At 43.5% G+C, this 15,569-nt stretch overlaps 1 protein-coding gene across 6 annotated transcripts in view; it reads right to left on the reverse strand.

Moving 5' to 3' along the window:
- MRTFB (myocardin related transcription factor B) overlaps positions 1 to 15,569 on the reverse strand; it is a 496,818-nt gene that overhangs the window by 35,127 nt on the left and 446,122 nt on the right. For all 6 annotated transcript variants that reach the window (XM_082260025.1, XM_082260028.1, XM_082260026.1 and 3 more), the window contains 3 exons: positions 12,076 to 12,223; positions 7,405 to 8,391; positions 1,288 to 1,431 (listed from right to left, as the gene is read on the reverse strand). In XM_082260025.1, the coding sequence (XP_082116151.1) occupies positions 1,288 to 1,431; positions 7,405 to 8,391; positions 12,076 to 12,223 (1,279 nt within the window). The remainder of the gene's footprint in view (positions 1 to 1,287; positions 1,432 to 7,404; positions 8,392 to 12,075; positions 12,224 to 15,569) is intronic.

The raw sequence follows: 15,569 nt of genomic DNA on the forward strand, positions 1-15,569 counted from the left end.
GCACGCTCCCGCTCGGTCACGGACTCCCCTGCGCGTGTGCCCGGCGGACCCGATGTCCGCTGGGCACTCGCGATCGTCTGTGACAGCTGGAGAAAGGCAGGCGGCTGATGTAAACAAGCCGCCTGTCATTCTCCCCTGTGTAAGAACAGTGATCATACGGTTCTACTATGTAGGACCGTTGAGCACTGTTCCTACACCTCAAGCCACAGCCAATCACAGTAAGAATCACGCCCCTAGGGACACACACCACCCCTCCCTCTCAAAAAAAGTTAACCCCTTCACTATCAGTGTCATTTTACAGTAACAGTGCATATGTATAGCACTGATTACTGTAGTAATGTCACTGGTAACCCCAAAAGTGTCAAAAATGTCAGTCAAGGGTCCGATCTGTACGCCACAATGTCGCAGTCCCGCAAAAAAAAAAAAATAAAATAAAAAAAAAAAAAAAAAAAAAAAAAAAAAAAATCGCAGATCGACGCCATTACGCATTAAAAAAAAAAACAACAAAAATCTTTCCCTTAGTTAGTAAAACGCAATAACTTTTGCGCAAACCAATCAAAATACGCTTTTTGCGATTTTTTTTACCAAAAATATGTAGCATAAAACAAATTGGCCTAAAATGTTAGAAATTTAGATTTTTACATTTTTTTTTTTGGGAATTTCATATAAAAATGTGAAAAATATTGTTATTTTTGCAAAATTGACGCTCTTTTTTTGTTTATAGCGCATGATCAAAAAATCGCACAGGTGATCAAATACCACCAAAAGAAAGCTCTGTTTGTGGGAAGAAAAGGACGTCAAATTCGATTAGGTACAGCTTCGCACGACCGCGCAATTGTCTGTTAAAGTCACGCAGTGCCGAATCGCAAAATACCACCCGGGTTAGGAAGGGGGTAAAATCTTCCGGGGCTTAAGTGGTTAAGAGCAGCAGTCTGCATGAGGCCTAATCGAAATTTCTTGCAGTAAGAAAAGATTATTAGTATATCATTGGATAAACAGAGACAATTAATATACTAAGTGCTGCGCAGATCACTGCCCTTAAAGCCAAACTACAACAAAAGCATTTTTTAAGCTCTAGATATAATGGAGAAGGGACTGTCTGGGCTTCTGCTGAGATTTCCCTGCACATTTTTTTTGTAAAGCATCAAAAAAAGTTAGGAAAAAAAGAAAAACCTCCTGAAAAAGGAGAAACCGGCATCTTTTAAAAACCCAGATAGTCTAACCCTTCTCCTACCGCCCCCCACCTTCAATTTTTACATCTATTCTCTCATCTATTGGATCACCCACCTTTCTTGTTTGCTGGTTCTTGTTCAGAGCATGTGTTGTGAACTTGTCTTGAGCTGCAGGCGGTTTCTGAGATGAAGGTGCTTGGACCAGCGCTGCAGCGGTTGTGGTAAGAACTGGAGGCTGAGCTGTGCTTGCTGGTTGTGGCTGGGTCCAAAACAAAAACAATATTTTAAACTCAGACAAAAAATATCTATTTCGCTAAAGACAAACATGGAGCACCTTTGACATATCTTGATGATTATATTGTAATGTGGTTTTTATATTTTCATGGAAAATGTTGTTAACTAATGAAAACCTAAACCAGAACAAAATCAAAAATTGTCTCAAGCTCAATGCAACTAACTTGTTGATAAAACATAGCAGTTGGCTTTTCACTTACACACACACTCCATTTTACATTAGCAGGCTAATTTTAGAAGAGTCAACTAATCTATGCAGCTCAAGAAAGCGCCAACACACAGGAGTATTTCCCCCCACGAGTTTAAAAATGCAACTTTGAGTTTTCTTTTTTCTCTCTTTGCCCACCCCCTCTTCCCTTACAAGCTCCAGCGCCACTGGTCCTCTTAGGGCAGAACAGTTTTTTTCATTCTGCCCAATAAGGACGCTTTTACACTGCTCTGCTGCAGTTTCCCACAGCACAGTGTATCCTCAGTTTTCGTGTGGGGTACCCACACCTTTTCATAGACTATTAGATTGAGCGTTTTGGGTGCATTTTCTGAAAGTGAATCAAAAGTTCTGAATGTGAACTTTGGTGAGTTTTGAAAAAACGCACCAAAAGCACCCAATGTAATAGAAGTCTACGGGAAAACGCAGGTAAATCTCACTAAAACCGTGAGTACACTGCGCTTATAGTGGGATGAGCCTATTGCTGAAACCCCCACCCAGGGGTGCATTTTCATGCAGTCTGGGCTCACAGTACTCCAGAACTGAACAGGTTATGTCATTCCAGGAAGGGTTATGTAATGACCATGAAGAAGGCCCACCCAATACCACCAAGATAGAGGAGGATCCTTGGACCTCCTAGTGTGCACTAAATAAATCTCTTGGATGAATATTATAAAGATTCTACTACAGGGCAAAAAAAGTGAGGCAGGGATATCCCTATTGTTTTAGACTCGGATTTCAAGTAACTGAAAAGGATGCATGGAACAGGGAAAGCCTTGGGCCAGTAAGGCAGCCCATAGATGGTGCGAATTTCATTCAATAACCAACCATGAGTTGCACAAAAAATAATTTGCACGATTCCCCCATCAACACAGTGTTGACAAGGGAATCCCTCCTGCTGAGCATTTGTCCTCTCTTGGCGATGGGGGAAGCAGGCAGGGTGCCGTCCCCAACGGAAGAAGACAGTGATTATCGCCAGCGGCTATAGCATTAATAAGAAGTGAATCCCGGCAGGCTGGTTGTACCCAAGTTGATCAATCAACTTGGTAAATTTAGCCTGCCTATTAATGGTTTGAATCTCGGCTGGTTCCTGCTGAATGTGTATGGCTGGCCTAAGTCTGGTGTGTCTGGAAGAGGGCAAAGCTCATCCACCAGAAGAGTAGTTCTGTGCACCATGTTCTTCTGGGCCATATTGGTGCAATGAAAACCACATACTCTTTTCTCCTCTCTTTTGCAGAAGTTGAGGGAAGATCTTTAATGAAGAGAATGCATAAACCAGTTGGAAAGCAGTTAAAAGGCATCAACAGAGCATCAACTGTGAAGACTAGAGGATACCTGGCCAGGCAAAAAATTTGTTCAGCTTGTTGTTGAACCTGGAGGCCAGGATGTCCATGTCCAGTTTGAAGGAATTGGATGGTTCTTTAGACATTGCCAGACAAGATCCTGGCTGAAGAGCCCTTGTTGTCCAGGCAACCTGCAACATAAACGCCCTGGGCTTGCAGAGAAGACAGAAGGTGGCAATTACTTTTGTGAAGACTTAGGGTGCAGAGGAGAGTTTAAATGGCAGTGACACAAAGTGCTGGTCTCCTACAGCCAATGTAGAAAAGGTTGATATGATGGAAAAATGGGGATATCAAGATATATATATTGTATGTCTACTGATGCAAGAAATTCCCCTTCCTCTTCTGAGGAAAGCAATTACAGATCATCTAGATTCCATCCAGTATGATTGAACATGAAGAAATGTGAACCCAGTGGTCTGGAACATCTCAGATCAAGACTGGCGCAAATGCCAACAGATGTCTCTCCACCCCACTCAGAGAAGTCTGGGTGCCCCTTCATTTTGAAGAAGGCTTATGAGAAGGTTTAAGAGGCAAAGAAGTGTTAAGCCATGGCTTTGAGATTGACACGTGGCACCACTTTCTTTAAGTAGAAGCTGAAGGAGTAGGTGGTTTAGGCTACCCCTGTGAAGTATAAATACCTTAATTCCAGTGGCTTGCTTGGTGAATTTTCCCCAAAGAAGCATTTATCATAAAAGGGCATTCGTAGAAGACGTTTCTTACAAGCATGTTCAGCATATCAAGCTTGCTTTTAGCCATAAAAGATTTTCAAGACTTGTAATTACATTTTCAACACAAAACAAATTGGACTAAAGACCTCAACTGTAAGTGTTCTTCATTGAAAGCTTCCTGGGCTCTGTTCAGGCATCTAGCCCATTTAGATATAGTCTGCTATGGCATTATTCTTGAAAATAGAAATGGCAGCAAAAGCTAGCTGCAAGGCTGGACCTGCAAGAGCAAACAAGGTCTTTAAAAGGGCTTCAAAAAGGCCAATCAACAGAATCCCTAACAAAGGGAGCATCCTCAAAAGGAAACTCTAAAGTGTTTATTGCGAACTGAATAGGCAGGGCCCACTATCAGAATAGACCATTTATTTTTTAACTTTTTATCATGAGATAAATAATCAGCAAAAAACTGTGTATAAAACTTTTAGGGCAGCTTTATAGCAAATCTTTATACAGTGCACAATCAAGCAGTGCATATGTGGACAGTCTTTTTAGACTTAGCCAGTTTCTTACACAGACCATAGGGGTTTGTTTTAGCTATGGAAAATCAGGTGCGGTTTGACTAAAGTGTAAAGAAACTAAGTACAAATGTTGTGGATGCTTGCATAGGAGGCTCAGCATCACCCTTGTTGCTGGAACTTGTTTTTGCCTCTCAGATAAAATCGTAACAATTCAGAAATATATACCTAAGGGTCTTTTCACACTGCTTCCTTGAAAAAATGCATTGATGCCTTTTTAATGTGTTTTCTGGACTTATGTCTCCCAGCAGGCACTTGTGAAATGTACATGTAACTTAAAAAACCCCCCAAAAAATGCACCACAGGATGCTGCAAAGAAAGAATGCTTTCAAAAATATATAGTGCACTTGTTTATTATTTTTTATCATTTTATGAAATGCAAAGTGAGTGAACAGAAGCAAAATCTAAATCAAATCAATATTTGGTGTGACTACACTTTGGCTTCAAACGAGCATCAATTCTTAGTGCCCATTCACACTACCGTGACTTGTCAGGCGACTGGTCAGCCTGACAAGTTGCGATCCATGCAGTGCTACGGGAACCGTTTTAATAGGAGCGACTCAAGTCGCTCCGACTTAGAAAGCAGTTCCTGTACTACTTCGGGGCAACTTGCATTGACATTCATTATATGAAGTCAGTGCAAGTCGCGGTGCACGCGACTTCACAGGTCGCCCCCGAAGTCGTGCTGCGCTAGTGTGAACCGGCACTTACACGTGCACACTTTCACAAAGTCAGGGATTTTGTAGGATTAGAGTCAGGTATATGATTAACCAATAATACAAAGCAGGCTCTAATGATCATCAATTTCACAGCCATTAGGGCCATGATTGCTTTTTGGTTAGGGTGTCATGGCTTTCAGGTGTGTCTGCTGAGAGGGGAGTCTCCCCACTAGGCTTCTCATAGGGCAGCGGAGGAAACCCAATCAGGGACACATTCAGGCTTGTAACTACCCCTGAAGGCATACTCTGCTGCAAAGGATTCTGGGAGTGGGTATAAGTCTGAGGGGAGTGCATGGCTTAGCGTCTTTGGCGGGAGCAGAGCCCCAAGAGGGAGAGAACGGCTGTCTCTCCTCCTGTTTGAGGAAGTAGATGTCTCTGAGTGCTGTCTGAAAAGGTTCTAGGATCCAAGTGTCAGCTAGCTGTAAAGGGGGTGCCTAGGTTGAGGACCCTGAAGTGACAGAGGGGGTACCTAGTCAGGGGACCCTGAAGAGTGAAATGGGGCGCCTGCAGTTTGGGTCCTGAAGAGATAGTGCACAGTGTTTAGTGCATCAGTTAAGAGTTGCAGCCATACAGGAATTCACAACAAGATACCTCAAGCCAGTGCAAGGCTGGAGGGAGTAGTCAGTGACAGTGGGTGCCAGTAGCGTCAGAAGTTCAATGTTCCACAGTCCTGGATCTTCTGGACTTAAGTTGGTGTTCCAGCACAGCTTTCAGAGATACAGCGTGTTCAAATCGTCAGCTAGCGTTGGCTGGCGTCAAAACAGCGCTAATGGCTTTTTTGCTATAGAAGTTTCCAACTCATTCCCTTCTCCCATCTCCTAACCATACAATAAAACAACCAAACAAAGATGCCGGAGTTGTCAATGTCTCAGTTCTCACACCCAGGGTCGCAGCTCACACGGGAAAGAGGTAACCGGTAACAATGGCAGACCCATATCAGGCCCAATGCCTGGAAAACCTGCTACACTATGATTTAGCCAGGGAGTGACAGCGGAAAAAAACAAACGATGAGCTAACCATGCTTTCTTTAAGAGCCGGTTCACATAGGAGCGACCCGACTTGCCGGGGCGACCTGTGAAGTCGCGGTGCACAGCGTGCACCGCGACCTCGGAGCGGCATGCACAGACTTCATATCATTGAAGTCAATGCAGGCCGCCCCAAAGTAGTACAGGACCCTTTTTCTAAGTCGGAGCGACTTGTGTCGCTCCTATTAGAACGGGTCCTGTGCTAATCTATGGCAGGCGACCCACGGCGACTTGTCAGGCGACCAGGTCGCCTGACAAGTCGCCCCAGTGTGAACCGGCTCTGAAAGTGCATATAGAATAACAAAGCTACTCATCCTATAAATACTTAAAACCGTAATGTCACAACTTACACATTAGTCAAATGCTTTAGTGAAGTTTCAATTGTGATTTGTTTTTATGTTATACATACTAGAACATAAATGATTATGAAATAACCCCAGAGACAAAGTCATGATCTGCATGGCATTGTTGACGGATCTTAAATACATGAAGAAAAAAATCCCCAAAAAAAAATTAAACATTTTTGGCGGTTTGTGAGAGAAGGGATGATATGCAAATACCATTCTTTTTTTTTCTTTTGAGTACATTTCTATGCAATGAAAGCACAAATTAATTTACCCAGTAAACAACAGAAATATTGGAACATTCTCTGCACACTAAAACATGGCAAGCATGTCATAGACCCCTGGCTGACTAGAACTAGTCGCAATTAGTCTAAAAGCCAAGTTTACCTTTGGAACATGTCACATGTTCCACCTGTATTTAGGGTGGAAAGTGCCCGCCCACCCTCCCTGTGAGAACAGGCGAGGGACCCTCTCCCCGCACCCACTGTCACAATTTAAAAACAGATTTTGATGAATGAACTACAACTACAGTTGGCCATCTCAGCTGACGGCTTGTAGTTCTCAATGAACTGCGAGGGTGCTGCTGTGCATCCATGTAGTTTATTGATTCCCTTTGCAATTCAGGAACTGCCTGCCCCTGGCCCCGGTACAGGCAGACCGTGTATATAGATTCTGCAGGACCCTGGTATCGCAACCAGGATTTGCTGATCACAGGTGCAATACTTTACAGGCTCCAGTGTAAAATAAAAAAAAAAAAAAAAAAATTATGTGCATTTATTCTTTTTTTTCATAACAGGTGAATGTAGCCTTTAATTTAATAGCCATTACCATGGCATTTCACACAACGAGGGACAGGGAGGTCATTTTGATGCTTTCTCCTGAAAAATATGCATAACACTAAACTGTAACACTAAATTGTCTATCTACCCTGCAGTTTAAAAATATCCTTCTCTTTTTTGAGTCCAATACAAAATGTAGGAACTGTCTTTATGCAGGAACGGATAATTGCTTACAATATAATAGTGTATTTACTGCTAAAGCTCCAAAGAAAAAATGACATACCTGAACTACTGACAGCTGCATTGCATTGGTAGTTTTGATAGAGACTGGAAGTAAAATCTGAGCAGTTGGAGTTGTTAACAGTGCCTGAGACTGAGCTACCACAGCTTGTGGTGGCCTTTGAGAAGTCACATAGAATTGCTGGATAATGTTCTGGTGTTCAGGATTAGGAACTTCATGTTTGATGACAACTGCATTGTTGGCAAGAATACTCTGGCCACCAGTTGTTACTGTGGGCTGTCCTATCAAATGGCCACTCAGAATAGCCGGAGTAGAATTCTGGCAGTCAGACATACAGTTTTCCTCCTTAATATTAGCAGTGAAGTGCTTCTGATCAACATTTACCAAAATGTTAGAACATGGCTGTTGCTGGCCACGTTTCTCTACTTCAAGCTGCATCTTCAAAACTTCAACAAGCTTCTGCTCCTGTTCCAACTTCCTCTTAAGCTCCTCAATCTGTTTTTCTTTTTCTTGAAGCTTGCGGTCTTTTTCTGCAGCATCTAAGTCCATGCTTGTAGTGCTAACACTGGTAGCCCCTATGCTGTCCTCATTAATTCCAATTTTAATTTGTGAAGCGTTCATAAACTGAGAAGGTGACATCATGGTCATAATCTCAGCAAAGGTGTCTGTCATGTTAGTGTCTTCGGTGCTAAAGTTGGATTGTTCAGAAGGGGTAGGAGACATGGGTAATGGGGAGTTCATGGCATCAACAGATGCTAGGCTGCTTCCATTTGTAGATGAGGCTGTCTCTATATTCATATTTTGAGCAGAACTAGTAAAAGTTGGTGCAGTAAATGTTATTGTAGCATCTTCTGTGGCACCACTACCTGTAGCAGGACTTGTTGCTGTGGTGGCGACTGTTGTGGAACTGTTTGCAGTTACACCATTATTATTTAAATCTTGGTATGGCTTCAAACGTTCAATAAGATCTGTTTTTGTGCCAGATACTGGCAAGCCTCTAATCTTCAATTCCATTTTAAGTTCGGCAACCTGAAAAAACAATACAAAAGTACAGTAATACATATGAGTTGTACATAAATGACTTGCAAATTTGTCTGTCATTTAGATAATAAAAAGGAAATTATGTATATTGGTTTCATTTTAAATTTAAAATAGGACATGTGGTAGGTAGCAACACCCACATGCCCCTGGCGTGATCTTGACATTTTTCCACTGCTTTAGTAGTCTATTTAACACCAAACTATATAAATAAATGGGAAGCCAATAACTGGGTGCAAATATGGAATGCTATCAAATCATGTTCACAAACATCTTTGCTATAGAAGCGAACTACAAAGTACTACTGACACATGGATCCCCACACAACCAGGAACCTTTGCCCAATTTGATTAACATGCCACCTGGTCCAATGGTTATGACATAGAGCAGGGATCCTCAAACTACGGCCCTCCAGCTGTTGCGGAACTACACATCCCATGAGGCATTGTAAAACTCTGACATTCACAGACATGACTAGGCATGATGGGAATTTTAGTTCCTGAACAACTGGAGGGCCATAGTTTGAAGACCCCTGGCATAGAGTATATAACATGCTAAATATGCTGTCTGAACATTCGCTATCTAACAATTCTTATTAGGCACTGCTCAATACGAAGCTCAGAAAGGGATCACCAAATACTAATTCAAACTAACGACCCACATGTTTGTTCACGGCCATCAAATTATAGTACATTCGTGGAAAACCAGAACGGTCATACGTTAAGACCCAGAACTACTGAATTATTATTCATGAAACAATCAAACCCTAGGCCTATCTTCAAGAAAATATGGACCCCTGGCTCAAAGACTTTTTACTAGCAGACTTCGCTGACTTATTGAAATTTTGCTTATATCACCAATAAAAACACAGTACTTCCTCGCCCACAAACCCACCTCTCCTTATTCTTTTCTATTAACCAATATAGTCATATCAAATAGCGATTATATATATATATATATATATATATATATATATATATATATATATATATATATATATAAAATCTAAATCTAAACTAATATGCATTAAACTGTAATTGCTAAAAGCTAATACTTTTCCTAAAAAGTTGGGTAACAGCATTTTGCCAAAATTCAGCATAGTAAATGGAAAACCTGTTGGGACACTGGCCGTAATAAAAATGCTCTAAAAATTGACAAAGTATACAGGGCAGTGAATTCAGTATTACCCTTTTAAAAAACGACATACTTCAATAGGGGATGTCCAAAAAAAGGTTTGAAAAGGTCTGGCATTGCTGGGTATCCACATCTACTACAAATGCTTAAGCTCGATTAAAAACTAGAAAAGGTTTTGGCTTCACATACACTATAACTCCTCCTTCCAGGCAGGGGCGTAACTACAGGGGTTGCAATCGCTACCGGGCCCCATGCTCCAGGGGGCCCGGTAGCAAAACAGTGGGTGAACCTCTAGGATCTCAAAGGTCACACTTGCGACCGGGCCCTGGCATTTCACCACTGTGGGGAGGCCCCAAGATTGCAGGAAGGGGGCCCACTGCAGAACTTGTGAAAGGATCCTGATGCGGGACCATAATAAAAGGCCATGCAATGAGAGTAAAGAGCCCCAGGATTAGTGGGAAGAGCCCCGGGCTTGAAGGGAAGGGCCCCGGCCAGGGGTCTGGGGGGCCCTTCATGGTTTCTTGCATCGGGGCCCTGAAGGTTCTAGTTACGCCTCTGCTTCCAGGTTTCCCTTTACTTATTTTCTTATGGATTTTTTTCTATATACCCAACCATTAATATTTTAACTTATTTTGTTTTTAATTTTTTTCTTGAGTCCCATTAAAAATAGAAGTGCAAAATTGAAAGAAAAGAATCCTTTATGTCATTGCAAAATAGCTTTTCAATGCTATGTACCAGAATCATAATTTTAGTGTCAGCTTAACTGGGACAAGTTATAGAATAAAACTTATACTTTTTATCAACGGTAACATTTTTTGTTTTTTTTTTTCAAACACTGATTAAAAGTAGAAAAACTTTTTCTACTTTGATTAGTTAAAAAAAAAAAAAAAAAAAAAAAAAAAGGTTTTGTTCTGTTGTCAACTGTCGATTTGCATTACCAAAATACATTTTTGGAAGATTACTATACCAAGAGCCTTTTTTTTCTTTTTCCCCCCCAAAATTTTTATGTACTACTTTGTTAAGTTAAGAAAGTTACTGCAGAATCAATAGGTCGGTAGCAGAAATGTAAAATTGCTCAGTCCATAGGGGTGTAAATGTGTGAGCTGAAGTTGGTAAAATCAGACTGTTAAGAAATAAGTTCTAGAGGACTTTGAATTTACAGTTACCCGGATAAACCCTATGACAAATGTCTAAGCACATTTTAGAGGTAATACTAAGCTTTCAAATTGTTTGTCCAAGTTTAACACTATTTCAAAATTACAGGGTGTATGAAGAGGGACACTGAATTCTTATATTGTTTGTGTTTTTTTTGTTGCAGAAATGAACTATCCAAAGCAGAGAAGTTCCTTTAGCCCTGGTTCACACTGAAATCGCGCTACTTCAGCGTGATTTCAAAGCCACGCATCAGTGCAATTTGCACTGCTGATTTAATTGTGGCTTGCGACTTAATTTAACCGAAGTCTTTGCAAATTTAAAAAAAAAAAAAAAAGGTAAAGAGTGGTGCAGGAACCTTTTTCACAATTGCAGTAACATGAATGGCTCCATTGTCACCACTGGAGTGATACTTGTCATGTGATTTGAAACTGTCAAATCGCATGACAAGTCGCACCCAAAATTTTTGTGACCCACGTGGCAGCGACTTTGAAAAAGGTTTCTGCACAACCCTTTTGAGATTTCATTGCAACTTGCATTGACTTCTGTTAAATGAAGTCAAAAGCCACAGTGAAATTGTAGGTCCAAATCACACTGATCTGTGGCTTTATAATTGCACTAAAGCGCAATTTCTAGCCGCAGTGCTGTGAACCAGGGCTTCAAGTGGTTGTAAAGGCAGAAGGTGCATTCTATGCATTAAGATAAAAAACCTTCAGTGTGCAGCACCCCCTCATGCTTACCTGAGCTCATCTCGATCCAGCAATATTGCAGGAGAGACTCAGCTGCCCGGGACTCTCCCTCCTTTTTGGTTTAGACAGCAGCAGTGTGCCACTGGCTCCTGCTGCTGTCAAAGTCAATGAGGGAGAGGGAGAGAGGGAGAGAGAGAGAGAGAGAGAGAGGCGGGGCTTAGCTGCACCTCCCTCTCTGAAGTTGCTTGCTGTGAGGGCACTCGACGGGAGGGAGGAGCCACGAGCCCCAAAGACTGACCCGAGAAGAGGAGGATCTTGGCTGTGCTGTCCAAAACCATTACACAGAACAGGTAAGTATGATGTTTGTTATTTTTAAACATAAAAAAGAAAAAAACAAGACTTTAGTATCATTTATTATTTCTGGAGAGACCTCCTCTGAAAACCACGAGTAAGCACGAGGACTTCAGTCAATGCTGCTTGAAGTCTTCCCTACTTATACTTTATACTTCTGGATTTCACATGCTGCACAGAACTATTACCCAGGTAGTAGCAATGAAATCCATTAAGCCAGGAACACTGCTGTCTACTGGAGGTTCTGGTTTAGCAAATCCTCCAAAAACCTAAAGAGACCTATTTTGTTTCAGTTTCAAACATGTATGTATGTGAATGGCAATATGCATACCAAATTGCTATTTTTTACCTTCATATCATCCAGGTTAGAAGGCAGGGGTCCTGCTTTTTTAAACTGAACACTGTTTTGTCTGCTCACTGTATTCTGGACTAAGGCGGTGTTGTTGTTCACATTGTTGGTTGCAGTGTTTCCATTGTTTGGTTTGTCATTCAAGGACCTTAAAAAAGGGGAAATTTAAATTGTGATTTAGGATTTAGCACAATCTATTTAACATAGTACTGGTGAATTTGAGTGCAGAAGTACAAGATCAGGAAAAAAAAATCAGAAACAATATGACTGCCAATTACACCATAAAAAGAATTTAAGGAGGGCTCTTTACAGGCAGTCCCCAAGTTACATACATCCGACTTATACTTGCAAACAGGAGACAACAGGAATTGGAAGTCTAAACCTAGGATGGGAAATTCACCCCTGTAAGAGTTATGAGAAAAATGGGATTTTTGACTTACCCTAAAATCCATTTCTCTGATGTTCATTGACGGACACATTGCCTGATCTTCTTAACCATTGGGTTATACTCCCCTGTACAGGGGTAGGAGACTAAGCAGAAAAAAAAAGTCTGGCTACGTCTATGGGCAGTCACAGGGGGTATACTCCCTCTCTCTGCTATAGGTACTCAGTTTAGTTACAAGCAGTGTCAGAAGAATTACAACTCCACAGAGGGGTGGGTGCTGTGTTCGTTAATGAACACCAGAGAAATGGATTTTACGATAAGTCAAAAATGGGATTATTGTACTTACCGTAAAATCCATTTTTCTGAGTTCATCGAAGGACACAACGCTCCATAAATCATAACTAGTGGGTTATATTGCCTCCTCCAGGAGTAGGACTAGGCAGAACAACATGCACTTGGCTTGCCAGACCAGGTTGGTTTGAATCCTCCAGGAGGCCCTAAAAGGCTTTGAGCCCTTGTCAGTCGACCCCGAGGGACGAAAAAACTTCTTATGAGCCGAGGAGGGGGGGCCATGTCTACAATGACTGTCCTTGCTCCTAGTAGCCTGTGGAAGAAAGGTACTCTTTCCCCGTGAGACCTTTAATGATGTCATTCAGGGTAGCTCCAAACAGGCTATCTCCTTGAAAGGGGAGATCAGTCAAACCTTTTTCGAAGTCAGGTCCGCAGACCAGCATTTGAGCCAAAAGACATGCCGAAAAACCACAGCCACTAGGGGAGCCACATCCAAAGAGGCATCACAGATAAACTGCAGCCCCTGGATTAGCTGGTCCGACAGCTCAGCAAAGGCGAGGGGGGGGGGGGGGGTCTGTTCTCCATCCAGGTCACGGCATAAAAGTTTAGCCCTTGGTCAGAGTTCGTGCCTTTGTCGCAGCTATAGCTGCGTCGAACATCTTTAAAGCGGTTGTATCCCGCTTTTTGACACTTTTACCTACAGGTAAGCCTATAATAAGGCTTACCTGTAGGTACAAATAATATCTCCTAAACCGGCACGGTTTAGGAGATATTTACAGTGCATGCAGCCGCTCGCGCGAGCGGCGCATGCGCTCTGAATGTCCGGGGGGACCTTCAATTAACTTGCCGGGAGCTTGCCGGAAAAATCACTCCCGCGCGCATGCGCGGGAGTGACGTCATCGCGGCTCCGGCCAATCAGCGCGCTGGAGCCGTCTCTTCCGGCCAATCAGCGCGCCGGAGCCGCCGAACCCGGAAGAGACGACGAGGGATCATGGCAGCGCCCGCATCGATGTCCGGGGGTCCGTGTCGGGGCTTCGTTTTAAGGTAAGTTAAACATAATGGGCTAGTATGCGATGCATACTAGCTCATTATGCCTTTGTCTTGCAGGTTTTTTTTTTTTATTTTTTTTTTTATAGGGTTTACAACCGCTTTAAAGGTCTCACGCACAAATACAATCAGTACTTTCACCAGCGCCTTTTCGTGCGCGGTTGCAGATGTGGAGGAACTATCCTCACTATCTGAGGATTCCAGGTGCATGGTAGCAGACCAAGCAGGGAGACCCACGTCCGTGGTGGGCGAATCAGATTCAAGATCTGATGAGACAGATTAGGCAGGGGAAGGCAGGTGGATTTTTTTGCTAGCCTGTCGCCTGAAAGCCACCTCCTTCCGAGACACAAAGGACTCCAGAACCGCCATCAGTGCATCGATGGATGATTGGGACCCGGAGGACCCCGCAGCCTCAGAGAGGGGAACAGGTGGGGAGATGTGCTCCAAAGACTCCAGGAGTCACTAGGGGGACCCCCACAAAAAGTGTAACACACTACAAAGGGACAACCCCCCACCGCTCTGGCAGCACCAACTGGTCGCCAGGCACAAGCACCAAACAATCCTCAGCAGAGAGGGAGAGGACTTCACCAGACTCACCACCCAGAAGAAACAGGCATCTGCAGTCACCAGGATAATCTGCACTCCACGTGCAGTAATCTGGAAGTGAAAAGATCCAGGAGCTAGCACCAGGGGATGAAGAGGAGCTCCCACCGCCAAAATCGCCACCCATAGGGCTCCACTGTCATGGCTGACGCTATTTTCAATGGCAAACCACCGCAAAATGGCCACCGGACTACACAGATATGGCCGCCGTGCATTGAGCACACAGGCTACAGCAAAATGGCGGCACCATAAGGCTTCCAGTGACCTAGGAGGGATCCCTAGGCCTCAGAAAATGGGACAGGCAAGGAGGGGGCCACTGGCAGGAGCCCCCACCGGGTACACCCCCCCCACAGCCGGTCGCTGGCAGTTCACCCCTTTCCCCACCCCAGGCGGTGGACCAGGTCACCCCACAGCCCCAGCAAAGGAGGGGGATAAATGGGGGCGATATGGCCCACAGGGATCACGAGACCGATAAGGGGGATGCCTACCAGGAAGGAAGGGAACCCAGGGGTCCAACCGTCCCATATCTACCTGAAAAACCTCCAGGGGGGAGGGGGGGGGGGGGACAGCTCCAGACAGAACCTCCTCTCCATCTTAATGGAGGCTGTAGGCCGGTAGAAACGCTGCGACTCGGGACGAGTCCTGGTCGTATGCGACCTCGCGAGGCATTTAACTCGCAGGCCAGGCCCAGTCCGGTGGGGCTATGTCGTGGCGGACCTAGCAAGGAGCTGAGGTCTGCGTACATTTGCTGGCCAGACTGGGGTTACCACTGGATCTAGATTATCCAGACCATCTTCCAGTCCAGTAGTTGATTGTAGATCTCACAGGGGAAAAACAGGAGAAAAAAACAGGAGAAAAATTTTATTCTAAAAAGAAAAAATTGCCAGGACCAGAGATCCCAGCAAGGAACTAGGTCCTTACTCCTGACTATGCAGAAAGTACCTATAGCCCACAGGCATAGCCAGACTTTTTTTCTAGTGTCCTACTCCTGTGAGGGGGGTAGAATAAACCAATGGTTAAGAAGATCAGGAGTGGTGAACGTCAACAATGAACGAAAGAGAAAAGGTGTCTCCCTTGAAGCTTTATCACCAATCCTTGTTTCCACGATAACCCAAGATTTTCAAAATCCAATTGTCATAGGGAGAGAAAGTGAGATGAAATCTTCTGA

Source organism: Pelophylax lessonae, assembly GCF_965119305.1.
Source record: "Pelophylax lessonae genome assembly, chromosome: 6".
In the NCBI taxonomy this organism is placed as follows: Eukaryota; Metazoa; Chordata; class Amphibia; order Anura; family Ranidae; genus Pelophylax; species Pelophylax lessonae.